This window comes from Nothobranchius furzeri, chromosome 15 (genome assembly GCF_043380555.1).
Source record: "Nothobranchius furzeri strain GRZ-AD chromosome 15, NfurGRZ-RIMD1, whole genome shotgun sequence".
Classification (NCBI taxonomy): domain Eukaryota; kingdom Metazoa; phylum Chordata; class Actinopteri; order Cyprinodontiformes; family Nothobranchiidae; genus Nothobranchius; species Nothobranchius furzeri.
The window spans coordinates 32,479,209-32,494,567 of NC_091755.1; the positions used below are offsets into that span (position 1 = coordinate 32,479,209).

The following is a 15,359-nucleotide window of genomic DNA, read 5'->3' on the forward strand; positions in this document are numbered from 1 at the left end:
CAATTTAGTTGGTTCATTTTACAAGTTAAAAAAATTGGGTGGGTTTTCTGCATTTATGAGTTAATACTCTGTTAGCTGTAATTTATTAATCACAGGTGATTTTTGGGGTTTAGATTCACTGCTGAGGTTTATATTTATTGGAAGGGGTCAAAGGTTGAAATGTTTAAGAGCCACGGATTTGGGTTTGATCTAATGGCTGACGTCTGCCTTGCTCCTCCTCTTTTCTCCCAGGGTTCGGTGTTACTGGAGGAGCCCACTGAAGCTCCTCCCCCCAGTGCCGAAAATGGCACCACAGAGGAAGCCGTCCCACCTCCACCCCCACCGCCTCCACCACCTCTTCCTACAAGCAACCCAATGCCAACTCCACCTCCCCCTCCCCCACTACCCCCTGGGGGGCAAACCACCCAGAATAATGCCAGTAGCACCCCCACCAATCAACGACGACCATCCTCTTCAACAGGAAGTGAGTTTCCTTCTTTCCCCTCCTTTTATTTATTTTTATCTTTATGAATATCTTGTTTTGTCCTGAAATGGGCCGTTTCTTCCACATTATTTCTGCCTGCATACATCTTTATTCCTGGAATGCCTGGTCTTGTTGGACCAATGTAACCCCTCTGGCTGAAGATGAGTTGCTTCCCTACATTAGCATTCTAAATAACAGATTACAAATGATTGATGAAGAGCTACAGTTACCCTGAGATCTGGTTTAGTGTTCAGCCATTTCCTTAAGTGCCCATCCTGCCTTGGATGATGCACGCTCACACCACTCAAGCTGCTCTGGTTGCAGGAAATGTATGAATTAAAGCCTGCTGGATTTGTTGCATTTCACCTTGACAGTGATTGGTGGACAGTCATGTGTGGGCTTAACAGAAGATAAAACAGTAACACATCCAGAACTAATGATCTTATTGTGATGTTTTGATTTTGATATTTAAAAAAAGTGCTCGTCCATCATGGCAGTTTTACCATTAGGCATAGGTCAGCGGCCGCCTGGGGCCCCCTTATGTTGGGGGGCCCCCTAGCCCTGACCGCCGGCACCCTTATGTTAATGCCACAGTGGACTATTCCTTTAAGATGCCGATGCACAAACAGGAAGCGATTGGTAGTCATTCCACTCCAATCCAGTTGGTGGCAGTAATGCACCAAATTATTATTTGCCAAGTGCCATACGACCACAAATAAGAAGAAGAAGAGAGGGGGGAGTGTTCATAACAAACTTGAAGCGGTAGTCAAACATTAAGCATGAAATGGAGTAATCCTTGTGGCTCCAATAAGAGAAAGAAGCAGCTTGCTTCAAAAAAGCTTTTATCTTCACTTTCAAAAGTGACGTCGTTTTTCAATGTAAACATCAAAAGGAAGCAGAAAGGAAAGACAATGGAAAATGTTTAAAGGGAGGAAAACATAGACCAAAATGAAAAATAAATAAATAAAATAAACAAAGGCAAAAGCAAAAGCACAGGAGCACTGACAGGAAGAAGAAAGCAGAACAAATATTGAAAGCAGTCAAAGGGAGGGAAAGACAGGAAAAAAGAAGAGGACTAATAAAAAGGGAAAATAACTCATGGCAGAAGAGGGGATAGTTTCGCAAATCAAGTTAAAAGTACGATTGCCGAAATTGAGTGGGGCCCCATGTCTGTGTTCGCCTTTGGCCCCCAAATTGCTAAATCCGCCACTGCGTCCATCCATCCTTTAAAAAAAAGATTAGAATGAAGACTATATTTTTTCTCCTGCGGTAAAAATATGTTCTTCTATTGCGGCTTTAGTTTTATTATCAAGCAAACTTTTGTCCAATCCTTTTAAAAGAGTGGTTCACTGAAAAAATAAACATTTTAATGATTATTTCTGATTATGATCGGTCACTCCTGAGTTTTTGATGCAGGCGGAACATGACATGGTCTCCTACACCTAACTCCTGCATTCTGATAGAAAAAATAAACAGTGAAACTCTAGGATTAGAAAAACCTGACATTCATGGACTCATCTCCCAACTGGGAAGGCTGTTGTTGGTTTAACGTCCAGGACTCAGCAGCCATCCTGACTAGTAGGAAGACAACAGTTAGCATTAGCAATTCCATCACAGGAATACTCCTCCAGGCTTGTGTTGGTTGTCGAGATGAAACATTCAAGTTGCAAGTCAGTGCGAGAGTTGCGTTGCTTTTATCCAATCTGCGGCAAGATGTCCAAATACCAGGAAATAAGATTCCAAACCCTGTCGTCTGCTGCCCCTCTGTGCTGCAGCAGACTTGTCGGTGCCAATCCAAGTAATTCTAGGCTTTTTTTGCCCCGAGTACGGCTTGCCAGGCATTAATTCTTACCAGAAGCCTCTGCTTATGCATTGATTAAACAAGTTTCCCACACCTTTCAGTTTCATCTGTTTCTTCTGCATGTTTCTGTGTTTTTCCATCCTAATTCCTGCTGGGTTCTTTTCCTCACTTCTGCTTTATCAAGGTGGGTATATCTCTGTCTCCCAGCCAGAGGGAGGGCATCTTAGACAGAACAAGAGTAAGTAAAGACCCACATTTACTATCTAAAATAAAATAGATCATGCTGCTTCTTCCATTTAACATAGACCCCAATCCTGGAGACGTCCTTTCTGCTCCTCACTGCAGATTCGTAGAACAGATGTAGCCATTGTGTCGTTTTTTTTAACCAATGTAGAATATAGGATAGTTTGTTTTGATTTGAAATTATACTAAAATTGTCTTTATTGTGTAACGTTCATGTGAAAGCAAGCACAAGTGAACTAGACATATGTGATTTCTATCGACTAAAGTAAATTGTGGTGTTGGTTAAGGTATAATTACACTTCTTAAATGATCTTTACTTTCAGATATAGTTTTCAAAAACACTCAGCAAACACCACAAAACTGCCTCTTAAACGTTTGTGACTAATTGGAAACCTGTTTTCCAAGAAACACAGGAAATGAGTTTGAATAGGAAATGTAGCAAATAAAACAGGACATGCGGACAATAAACACGCAGAGATAGAAAATACGATTTTAATGGAAAGTCTGCTTTCTTCAAACCTTGATTTCTTTGGAAATGGGTCACCATTTGCTGCATTTTCAATCTGACTGTGGATAGTCTGGCTTGTTTCTGAAATGGGCTAAATTGTTTAGAAATATAATGAAAATGTGTTTTTCTTTAGAAATGTCAAAGTAATCTCAATCTTTTGAGAGGCAGAGGATGATCTGAGGTAATTTAATTATTGAACGTAAGAGAAGATTAAGACCTTTATCAAGAAATTGTGTGAGTTTTCAGGTTGTCAAGGTTCTTTTTTTACTATTTACTTTAAGAAGGCATAAAATATTAGAGTGAGAATGTACTTTGAGATGGCATATGTTCTAGGAAATGCTCAGAGGAGATGAATGGGTTGTATTCTACTTAAACAAGGATGTAAATTGAGCCTCAGTTACAATTTAAAATAATTTAGCTTTACAGTAATTAGATGGTTGGGTGGTTCTTCTGTTGGACCAACATGTCCTTTTAAATGGGATAAATTTTTACCGTGCTTACTGCAGTGAGCTTTGTGTAATTAAAGTATTTGTTTCAAATCTTTGACTAAGGCAGTGAAGAAGCCGTATGCAGATCTGAGAGCTTCAGATTAAATTACAGTTCAGGAGTTTGAAACCATGACAACAAACCAGGGTGAGTCAAGCTGATGGAGCAATGCTGAAGATGGTTAACTGTCCAGTCAGTTGGTCAGTCAGTCAATCAGTCAGTCATCTCTACATTGATTTTCCATTTCTTATTGAATAGTCTGGTTGCAGAAGAAGTGGATCATAGCTCCTCCGGGATGAACCCAAGAAGCATTTTTAATCCCTCTAGTGAGCTCTTGGTCTGCTCTAAAGTCTCCACCTACTGTCCTGGTCCTGATCAGATGCTCAAACCAACTCAACTGACCCTTTTGAATGTGGAGAAGCAGCAAATAAAGAGCCTGAGCTCCACCCTGATGACCTTGCCTCATCTCTAAGGCTGATCATGGGGTACTTTTTGGATGAAATTCCTCTCAGCCGCTTGTAGTCCAGATCTGGTTCTTTTGGTTGGATCCAGATGAGGTGAACATAGACAGAGCAGTAAATCCAGAACTTCTGGCTTAGCTACAGAGAAATGTTCTCAGTGTTACAGAAAATGACCCGATCTGTCTGCCACCATCACTCATAGTCAAAACTCCAAGATTCTTGAGGCAGCAGCGTGCTTTTGTCCCAGAGGGAACCTTATTTAGTTAAACACCATTCTGGTTCTTTCATAAGCAGTTGTGAACCTCGCTAGTGCACACTGGAGATCAGGGCTTAAATACACCAACAGAATCACATCATCTGCATAAGGTTTTATGTTTGCAAACAGAATGAGAGGATTTTTCAAATCTAAAGCTAGCAGATGTAGCTGCTTGTCACTGGGAAGCTTACACAAAAGGCTGTAATGGATCTGAACCCGGAGCAGAAAGCCATTATGAGAAGCTATTTGTTGTACATTCTGTCCCCACCACACCTTCAGCCTCATTCAAACCAAGTGACTCCATCAAACTGAATTTATCCTGCAGCAGAAACTCAAACAGTTGTAGATGTTCCACCTTCAGCCCGCTGGAACACAGCTCACTATGGGTCGTTAACTGTTCTGGATTTCTGCTTTAAGGAATTGCCCAGAAGGCCCGGCAGCTATACTGATCTACATGCATGTTTTCACGAAGATTTTATTCCATTATTTATTTAACTTAAACTCTGTTTGCATTTATTAAGTATCTTTTTGTAATTTAGAAAGTGTGAGTTGAAACTGTGTGTCGGGTTTTGGAGGTTTGTTCCGACAGGCTGAGGATTCAGCAGCGACGGTGCGTTCGTGTGTTTGTGTGTTAATTCCTGGCCAGCTTTCCAGTGGCTTGCTGTCACTTCCAGTTACTGGTGATTCCTTTAGATTTCCCCCAACTGTGTTGATGGCTCTTTAATGGAAAGCTGTTCTCTCCTCCCCGAGCGAGACACGGAGAAAAAGGGAGAGCGTGAGGAAGGGTGGCACGCAAGCGAGTCTTTGTGTCCACATAGCTCGTTGTGGTTGCCGTGACGGGGAACACTTTTACACGAGGACTTTTATCCGTACAGGAAAAAGGGGCAGAGTAAACAATGAGGGACTGAGGATATTTGCTTTATTGGAGGTTTACATTCACTCAAACAGGTGAGGCAGTTATTGTTTCTTTAGATGCAGTAAAAATGTCTAGATAGTTTTGTTTTAGAGACTTTAAATTAGCAAAGTTAGCACAAAATAGATTCATCAAAATGGTTTGAAATTATGTTTTATAATAATTTATTTGGTTGGATTTAAAAACCATGCTAATGTTAACAGGTGTCAGTAAAAACTAGATGAACTAGATCTGTTTTCTTTATATGAATATCACGCTGTAAAAAAGTTTTAACAAGGAATACTGTTACCCTTTTATTTCTTAACAAATCCAGATTAAAGTCCTGTTAGATGCGGCAATGATAAGAGTCCCTTTATTAACATTACTTATTTCATTATTAAGCATTAATAAACAAAGGATCCCTTTATTAACATTCCTGACGTTAGCGACCAAGAGTCCTTAAGGTTAAGGAGGTTCTGCTTAGTAATGCATAACTTTAAATTGACATTAAAGTTAAGCTGTTAACACTATTTAGTAGTTTATTAATGCTTAATAATGCACTAACATTAATAAAGGGACCCTTATTGTAAAGTGTTACCGGTGTAGTTTTTTGTTCTTTGCTCCATGAACAGGCTTAAAACTCACTTTAAAAGGCAACTTCATTTTAGTCAAGGAAGAAAAAAAACAGTTACTAGAACCATACTAATATAATACATAATAATAATAATAGTTTTTTTTTTTCATTTAGACTCCTAGCTACACCATGAGTATATTTCTTAAGTCACCTACTTTTCCAAAAGGAGAAAGCTCACCTTTAAATCCAAGCTACCTTCAGGTGTTACTAATGCAACTGTGACCTAATGAGAGCGGTTTTAATCTGAAACACAACCTCGACAGATATTCAGATAGACGAGATAGAAACACACGTACAAAGAAGCCGGCATCACGTTGACCTCCCATCCTTACTCGGCATGCTGCAGGTCAGCATTGTTACCTGACTGACTGGATAAAATATTTATCGCCGAAATGCCACCCCCCACCCCCACCCCCCCCCATCTTTCTACCTGGTTTCACTCGTCTGCTCTCTCCTTTTGTCTGCAGGCACAAAATCATTCAACATGATGTCCCCCACCGGTGACAACTCGGAGCTGCTGGCAGAGATCAAAGCAGGGAAGAGCCTTAAGCCTACGCCACACAGTAAAGGCTACACCACTGTGTTTTCCAACAGCGGACCCACAGGCAACAATGTAGGTCCGACTCATGGAACAGGCAGTGAAAAATGTTGAAGTGCTGAATCCGTTATGTCAGCTGTTACAATAAAGAGAGTGATTAATGGTTGACTGGAGTCACACGAACACCTATGAATTAACTCACTCGTAATTTTGGGGATTTCAGTAACTTTTAAGTTAAAAGCATCCATCAAATGTCACCTTTTGACTCTGCATTTCTTGGTGCTTCGCTGTCTTTCTATCCTTTAAGGGGACTACCACACCTCCAGAGTCATCAACCCCACCAGCCAAACCACCCTCCCCTCCACCATCCAGTACGCCCGTCACCTCTCCACCCGTCACCTCTTCACCCGTCACTCCAAGCCCCAGCCCCAGCCCTAGCCCCAGCCCCACCGGCTCTGGATCCTCCAGAGGTATGTCTGCCTCTGTGAGCTCCGACCAACTGTCCTCCAACTCTGTTGTTAACGGAAATGACAGTGGTACCTCAGCGACAGCCGAGTCGGCAAGGAAGATGAGCCTGGCTGATGTTGAAGCGCTGGTGCCCACTCTCGACGAGCAGGGGAAAGCCATCCCTGAGTGGAAGAGGCAGGTGATGGTGCGAAAGCTTCAGGTCAAGATGCAGGAGGAGGAAGAGCACAAACGCAAGGTAGGTGCTGTTGCAAGGCTGTAGCAAGTCAGCAAAGGTTGCTGTGATTTGGCTATTCCTTTTGTGGTCCGTTAACTCTGAAATGTCCTGAAAACTATCATTTTTGTGGCATTTTTGAACAGCTGACTCAAAGGGGATAGCTAGTTTGAGTTTGGATTTGATGTGATGGTGAACTTTGGGGTCGCTGTTGATTTTATTTTAATTTTGTTCATGATATAAACCTAGCTTAAAGGGTAAAAAAAACAAGTACTCAACTTCAAAGTTAAACACGTTTTTTTAGTTTTAGGGCACATGCATCTTAAGAATGAACATCACATCAACAGTTTCACAAGCCTTTCAGTCATCATACATGTTTTTGTGTTTAGAATCAATGACATAAATCACTGAATTATTTTTGGGTGAATTAATACTATATGAAAGAGTTTGGTTATTGATTTAGTAACACTGGAACAGATATGCACCCATGAGGAGTTTTATACTAGTAAAGCATCTAACAGGTTCAAATCAATAGAGGTTCTGAGGTAAGATGAACAAAGAATTTAGGTCAAATCTTTCCCTTTCATAAATAAGTTGCTAAATGTTTAAATCTGTTTGCTTTTGCATGGTTATGTTTTAATTTTCATGTTAAATTAAACAGACTCTTTGCAGTGGATTGAATTTAATCCTTGACTACCATGACCATCACAGCATTAACACACTTGACTAAAATCTAAAAATCACAGTGTGTCCTGGTGTTTGGTGATGGACTTTTGTGGCCTCAAGTTCTTACATGCAGATTCAGTGGTGTGATGCCCTGCCCATTCACACTACAGGTTCTGAACAATAGTCTCAATAAAATTCAAACTACAACAGCCGAGTAGCAAAATGTTGCAGCTAAAATACCTTCTCTCGTTTTGTCTTTCCACCGGGGATAGTTTGCTCGTGGACCTCTGATTCCACATTAGATCTTATATTTTTATTTATTGGCAGGTTGATCTCTTTCACAACATCTGCACACCCAACTTGGTTTCTCCCTTTGGGGTCAAGGAGTAAAACTTCTTTGTAGCAAGGAACCAAACATAGTAAGGGCTGATTCCAAGTTACCCCTGCCCCATACCTGCCCCCAGATTGCAGCTTAGGCAGTGTTTCTATGTTTTCCCTTCATCCTAAGAATGAATAGTGTCCCGGTGTTTTTGTGATGTAGAGGAAAGGCAAAGATTTGGCGCTCTAGCTCATCAAATGGCAGGAAAATGCTACTGTTGGAAAGAAACTGACTAATGGAAGAATTATTTCAATTAGAGAGGTTGGGTTGACACAAAAACCATCAAAAAATCTTGTTTTCAACATTTGAGATCATTGTTGCTCTTCAAACTTTAAAAATACACCAGAGACTGTTAAAAGCTGGACAAAAAGTTAAATGTCGTTTTTAAGTATATTAGTGTTCCATCTTTCTAAATAATAAGAAAAAGCTACAGCTGATGAAAAATTGGTGTTCCATTTTTCAGTGGTGGATATTTATTGCTACCATTTGTGACTTTGAGTTGAAGGCCTAGGCTTAAAGGTCTTGTTCACAGAGACACTGTGAAGGCCAGTCTCCCCTATGTCACAGGGAAAGTTTGCATTAGATTTAGCCTTGACCAGCTTGGATTGCAACCACCAAAGGCAGTTTTGGTTCTGCATCAAAGAGAGAGCAGTCAAGTCTCTGCTAGTAGAAGCTAACCATTAGCAACTCCACAACATGGCTGAAGATGTTTGAGTCTGTGTTAGTTGGAAGTAACACACCAACATTACAGTTTTTACCCAAGAAAGAAGAGTGAACAAATGCGGCATAAGAGTTGCATTACTGTTGGCCAATCAGAGGAGAGACCTTTGCATGTCATGAATATTAATGAGTAAGACTCATAACCCTGTCGTTTTCTGCCCCCCAACTCCTCCGACAACTTTCTATCCCCTGAACCAGGAGTGCCAGAGCTTTTTTCACATAGAATGATTCACACGGCATTCATTAATACTATAGGTCTCAGCCATTTTTCATTTTCAAATGAGGCCTAAATTTAATATACATCCTGGCCTTTAATATGAAGTTACAAGACATGAATGTTAAAATACTGGATTTTTTTTTTTACCTGAAAAGTACCTTATTTTTCTAAGCTAAAAAAGTGAAACATTACTGCAGCATGCACCAGACAATGGTATACATTGTTGTTTTTGAGGAGTAATTTTATTAAGCTAGACATTACATCTAATTGTGACAAGGAATTATCTTTAAGAGAAGTGTTAATTTGTTTTTTTAGCTAATAATGCTACTTTTGAGGTTTTCTGAGGACAAATGTTCATTTATAGCTCAACCACTTCATCTTTATCATAAATGAAATTTGCCAACCCAAACCACCCACCCACGCAGTTGCAGGAATGGGGCTAAATGGCAGGAGCAAGGGAAAAATGGGATTCGCCATTATGCCATAATGGTAAACACAGGATGTGGTAAGAATAAAAAATAAATAAACATTAGATTTGATTTCTGTGTTTGTGTAGCATGGCTTTAAAAGGAGGCACAAACACTAACTTATTAATAAAATGGCATGGGGGAAACTAAAGAAACACTGAGCTAACGTTGAGTAAAAGTTAGGAAATGTCGTTGTTTAAATACAAATACAGACATGCTAGAATGCTTAAAGTAATGTTGTGTTTGTACCATTGTAGGTCTGTTTAGAGTCTAATTTGTCCACCCTTACAAACGGGACAAATGACTCTCTGTTCGCTTTGATTTTAAACTACAGTAAAGAGTTTAGTGCCTGTAATGAGGCTGTGCCATTGCACCACTAAATCCATGTAAATCCTGTGTGTTGGAATGGATTTGTACTGAGACGTGTTTTAATACCAAGAACTTTCTACTGAAGGAACCCCCCCCCCCCCCCCTTCCTTTTTTTCCTTGTCCCATTGGTCTCCCTTGACTACTGATTTAGTTTGCATCAAGTGGACACTACCAACCTCAGGAATGGCACTACTCCCACACCCACAATGCCATTTTGGGCCCATTTGGAGAACTGATGACTGAAGCTGACTTGAATCGTATTGAGAAGCAAATTGAGAACCTGCAGGTGATGCATAAGGTGTCAGAAGTTGAGAAGGAACTGGAGGAACTAGAACGAGAACTTCACCAGCTCCTGCCAGTTTCTGCTGCTTTAAGTCAGGAGTACTTCTCTGTCAATCCAAAGCAAGTCCATGGTCAAGCTGAAGATCTCCCAGCTTGGTGCAGCAAGATCTCAACCCTGCTTAAGAGCATGGCAATTCTGCTGGCTACCCTTGGAGGAAAAGAGATAGATGTCTTAGACATTATATTTCCTGGATATTCCCAAGAAGGAGCAAAAACAACAAGCACAGGCCCATCTCAGATATCTTCAAACTCTGGAGTTATTGGACGTTCTCAATCCTTCTCCACTAGAGAAGAAGTGGAAAAGGAAATCAAGCAATGTGGCGTTTCGGTGAAGAACCTTAAGGCTAATTATGAAATTCAGAATCAGGCTCAGTCCACAGATGGTCATGCTAACAGGGTTTACATGCGCAAAAGGTCACTTCCTGTGGTATGCGAGTCTAGCTTTTGTCTAGAGGATGGTTTACCTTGCTCCTCAGCATCAGTCCTTGACTTCAACTCCAATGGACATTTACCTCCAGTGGAAGAAACTGTCTTACCACTTGTTGGAGAACCAGTTATCATTGCTACTCATGTTCCCAAGACGTATGCTCCCTCAGACGCAATGGCTCCAACAAATATTAAAGAGTTCAACCAGGTTCTTTCGTCTGACCCCATTTTAAATAGTGATCAACTGACACGAAGCTTGGAGGTGCAGACAGACATGAGCTATGTCCAGGAGTGTGTTGAAATGAGGAAAGAGAGAATTGTTCTTCTATTCCTTGAACACTGGCGAAAGTACACTATCTCAGAATCCTATCGGACTAAATATACAGGCAGGAGGGGGAACTACTTGGATGTTGGCTGTGAGGACTACAGCCAGTTAAGTACTCAAGTTGGCGGAGAAATGCACAGTGAAGATGACAAACTGATCATGTTCATGAAGTCAAAGCAAGTCGTTGGGAATCTGATTGGCCACTGGAGAGTGATCATGAGCCAAGTGCCCACTCGTCAGATCCGCAGGTTGAGTCGTGCCCAGATGATCTACTGGCCAGAGCATTTCTTACCACACATCAATGGATCAGCTGTGAGTTATGAAAGTCTAACCCTTGATCTTTTCATGCTGGGCTACTTCCAGTTGCTGGAGATGAACATGTCTCGTAGTGAGAGGAAATTCCGCCACCTCTTGTGCTATGAGATGTTTGACCGCCTTGGCAGCCATAAATGGGAGGTCATAAGACAGTTTCATAAGGAAGTCATGATGGGCATTGAAAGTGGGAAACGGGACTGGGCAGATGGCTTTGAGGATATAAAGCTGAAGTATTTTGGCGACACTGATAATGGGGGTGGTGTGATGACCGCTTCTCTACAGTCAGTGTCCCCCGATATGTCTACCATGCCCATGCAGGAATCACTTACTCCCCCACCATCTCATTCTCCCCCTCCACCACCTTTGCATCCAGCACCCCCTATTGCACAGTCTACTGAACCATCATCAGCACCACAAGCTACTCCACCCACAACCCATTCAAATGTTTCTCCATCACCATCTTCTGCTGCTGCTCAGAACTGTGTGATTGACACTGATACCTCACTGGAGGGCAATGCTCAGGAGAAGGACAAATGTAAGGGGCAGATGCCATCAAATGAGTCTGTGGATTCTAATGGAGCCAGTTTAGAGAAGGACCAAATGCAGAACTCAACAACTGAAAGAGTACAACAAGCTGTGATACCACAGGGCACAACAGATGGTTCAGGGTCAGATCCAGAGAAAGACATTCCACGTGTTCGTGATGAAATCAGAGAGGAACATCTTGTTGACAAATCTCTACACAGAGATGAGCCTAATGAAGTTGCAATTAAAGTGATTTATGAGTTAAAAGAGTTTAGCAATGAGGAAATCATCCGGTACATTGATCGAAGCTTTGCTTTTTGGAAAGAAAAGGAAGCTGAACTTTTCGATATTTAACATCAAACTGAGCTTTGTCTACAGGGTCTGCTAACCTCCACGCTGAGAGAGTATCACACCTTTGTCACATTTTCATCACAGTGTCATGAAAAGGATAAGCTACTGACTTTTGCAGCTTCATAAGCTTGAATGAAAGCATATATTCTGAAGTGTGTTAAACCAAAGTCTGGACTGATTGCCATCATGTATTGCTTATTGGAAATTGGAAAACAAAGGTATAAAAGAAAATATTTGCCATTCAAAATTTCATTTCTGTTATTTTAAATTATGTTTACACCAGGGGTCACCAACCTGGTGCCCATGTGCACTTAGGTGTCCCTAGGGACCACATGAGGTGCCCACAGCATCTTCTAAAAATAGCATAACTTACTGTATCACTGACCGGAGGTTGTGTTTTTTTTCTGTACTTTTTTCACATTTGCATTAACAGATATTTTAAAATGTTAAAGTGATTTATTCTACTTTAAAAGTCAGAATTGTGGGATTGTATCAAACTGGTAGCCTTTCAGCTCTCCGCTTGAAAAGGTTGGTGACCCCTGGTCTACACTTGGCATAAATTTGAGAAGAGTTTAGGCTTTTTGCTGTTAAACAGTCTTGCAGTCTTCAGACAGCAGGGACAAATGTTGGAACCACAATGGGTCATTTTGGAAGCTTCTCACTGATCATCTCCAACAATTTTATTTTACCTTCATTGATAGTTTTACACTTACACATGCTCCATCATTCTTCAGCTTTTCCATTAGCACTCTTTCCCTACCTTTTGTTTATGGGATTTTTGTTAAAATGGACCCAGAAAATAGACCCAAATGTAGTGGACATTTGGGTCTATTTTCTGGGTCCATCCTGATTGAGAAGTGGTTTCTAATCTAATACATATCAGGGAGGCTATTGTTTTTTATATGAACTATTCCTTCTCATCCTGTCACAGCCACACTCACTGGATGCCCACTGAGTGTGGCTGTGGCTTGGGGAAAGAGCAGGTTACTGCCATCCAGAGGGTTACTGGTTCAACCCCAGTTTCTCCCACCAACTAAAGAACAACAATGTATCTGCTTTTCTGTCAGTATTTGGTTTAAGGTGTTTAGCAGGCTGTTTAGAAAGGTTCCCATTTGTGACATCACAAACAGGGAAATTGGACTAGAATCAGCCCTCACATGTAAGAGAAAGGTGTTGCTGGAGGAGCAGCGGCTCAACTCTTAGCCCTTCTCAGAAATCTGAGCTTCTCAGCTCATAGCAGCTAGAGTGGGGGTTGGGTGGGCGTGGCCAGCTCCAGCTTGTTTGCTTAAAGTGACAGAAACCTGAAAGGGCTCATTCTGGCAGGTTTGGAGATTTTCAAGAATTAAACTGCTGAGATTGCTTTATATGACTGATTTAGTTCAATGAACCTCATCAACATGGTTTCATAGACCGTAGAACTATTATGTCTCCACCTCCCTCAGCTGCAACTGTCTCAGAATGTTCCCATGAATTCTCAGAGCCTTGCTCTCACATGTTCAAAAACATTTGCAAGACAAATGTTCTCTCAGGAGTTACAAGCCTTGGGAATTCATCTCAAACTGACTTCTTTTCAGTTTTCTTGAGTTGGGAGAGGATGGTAACTGAAAAGTAAACAAAATGATGACAAACTTAAAAAAAAATAATCAAGACTTTTTGTGACTAAACTAGGGTGCGAAAATATGCATAACAGTGAAAATATCTCAACATTATTACATCCTATTCCACAAATTGTGGACGGTGCGATGGTGGCACAGGAGTTAAGTGCTCGCCCCGTAATCGGAAGGTTGCAGGTTCGAGCCCCGCTCAGTCTGTCGCTGTGTCCTTGGGCAAGACACTTAACCCACGTTGCCTGCTGGTGGTGGTCGGAGGGACCGGTGGCGCCAGTGCTCGGCAGCCTCGCCTCTGTCAGTGCGCCCCAGGGCAGCTGTGGCTACATCGTAGCTCATCCCCACCAGCGCAGCTGTGTCTGCAGCTCACCGCTCCCCCAGGGGATGGGTCAAATGCAGAGAACAAATTTCGCACACACATCAGTGTGTGTGACAACTAATGGGACTTTAACTTTAACTTTAAATGACCTGGTAACTTATAAAACATGCTGGATCAGACCAGAGAAATGCTCTTGATACCAACTCTGATGTTCTTACTTCACTTTTCATTGGATTGAATGCAGTTGTTGAGGTTTACAAATCATATATGTATTAATATTTGTGTATATACTGTGTGTCTTTGGGGAAATATCTTTTAAAACTCAATTATTGTACATTTCTGAATTTTCTTTAAGTCTGCAAATGTTATTGACCTTTCTTTAACGGTTTTATTCTTTAATTTGTGTTTTTGTTATTTAATTTGTTGAAAATAAAGTTTGTAGACTTATTGTGTTTGTAGGATTTCAGTAGTTCTTTTCCACATATGAAACCATTTTTATACGTTTTAAAGATACTGTTTCCAACATTTGGACCTTCAAGCTACTTTCAAACCCAGAACTGTTGAATGTGAAATCCTTTGGTGTGCTGCCTCTAGCTGTAGAGAGCCAATCTATTCTCATAGTGTCTATTCTGTGGCATCAAGATTACCTTCAAATAACCCTCTTAGTGCCTCCTGCTGTCATTCTATCTGTGGCTCACAGGCACCATAAGGAGGTTACAGCGAATCTTCATCGCCTCACGGCTCAAATGGAAGTCAGTCAATTGGTAGATTTAAAGCCTTTCACTTGACAGATTTTAATTTTGGTCCGACTCTGAGAATATAAATAACGTTGTCATGGGGATTAGGTCAGCAATGCCATTCAGTAAACAGCAGAACTTGTTTAATGCTGTCAATGAAGGAAATTTGACCAAATAAAAGTCAATTTTATGGGATTGAAGGCAACAAACTCAATAAATAGTATTTTCTTTAAAATATTATAAAAATGTGCTGCAAATCTTCCAAAAAAAGTTCTCATTATTGCTGTTCTCAAGAATCCGAGGGGTCAGATGTGGTGGGAATTTTTTTTGTTAACACCAAATATAATTGTCATGAGATTTGTGGCAGTGGGCTGTGAAATCCAGATTGGAGCCGTTTTACAAAGACCGATGTCCACTTTGGGTTTGGCTGTCCTCAGACTAGCCATTAGCTCATCAGTCCTTTATGAGAAAAAGTTAACATGCTAAATATGTTAATTTTTTTCTGGACTGAAATTCCCAGGGGAATCATTAAAAATTAACCACAAAGGTAAACTTAGTGATCCGTGTCAGCAAGTGAAATCCTTTGGTCAGAAGAATGTAAAAAGGGTAATGTATCTGAGGCAAAGATGAGAA

The 15,359-nt window shown here is 40.9% G+C and overlaps 2 protein-coding genes across 5 annotated transcripts in view; both read left to right on the forward strand.

Annotated features, from left to right (window-relative positions):
* espn (espin) overlaps positions 1-15,359 on the forward strand; it is a 48,393-nt gene that overhangs the window by 28,259 nt on the left and 4,775 nt on the right. For 3 of the 4 annotated variants that reach the window (XM_070544700.1, XM_070544702.1, XM_070544701.1), the window contains 4 exons: positions 232-463; positions 2,449-2,502; positions 6,212-6,357; positions 6,590-6,985. In XM_070544700.1, the coding sequence (XP_070400801.1) occupies positions 232-463; positions 2,449-2,502; positions 6,212-6,357; positions 6,590-6,985 (828 nt within the window). The remainder of the gene's footprint in view (positions 1-231; positions 464-2,448; positions 2,503-6,211; positions 6,358-6,589; positions 6,986-15,359) is intronic. The other variant, XM_070544703.1, reaches the window with a different exon arrangement.
* Positions 9,930-15,194, forward strand: LOC107390694 (espin-like protein). The gene has a single exon (XM_015967536.3). It carries the CDS (start codon positions 10,015-10,017, stop codon positions 12,064-12,066), a length of 2,052 nt encoding a protein of 683 aa, XP_015823022.3. The 5' UTR covers positions 9,930-10,014; the 3' UTR covers positions 12,067-15,194.

What these genes read in the sequence shown, in the direction of transcription:
- LOC107390694 (XM_015967536.3), top strand. Translation starts at nt 10,015, where the DNA reads ATGACTGAAGCTGACTTGAATCGTATTGAGAAGCAAATTGAGAACCTG.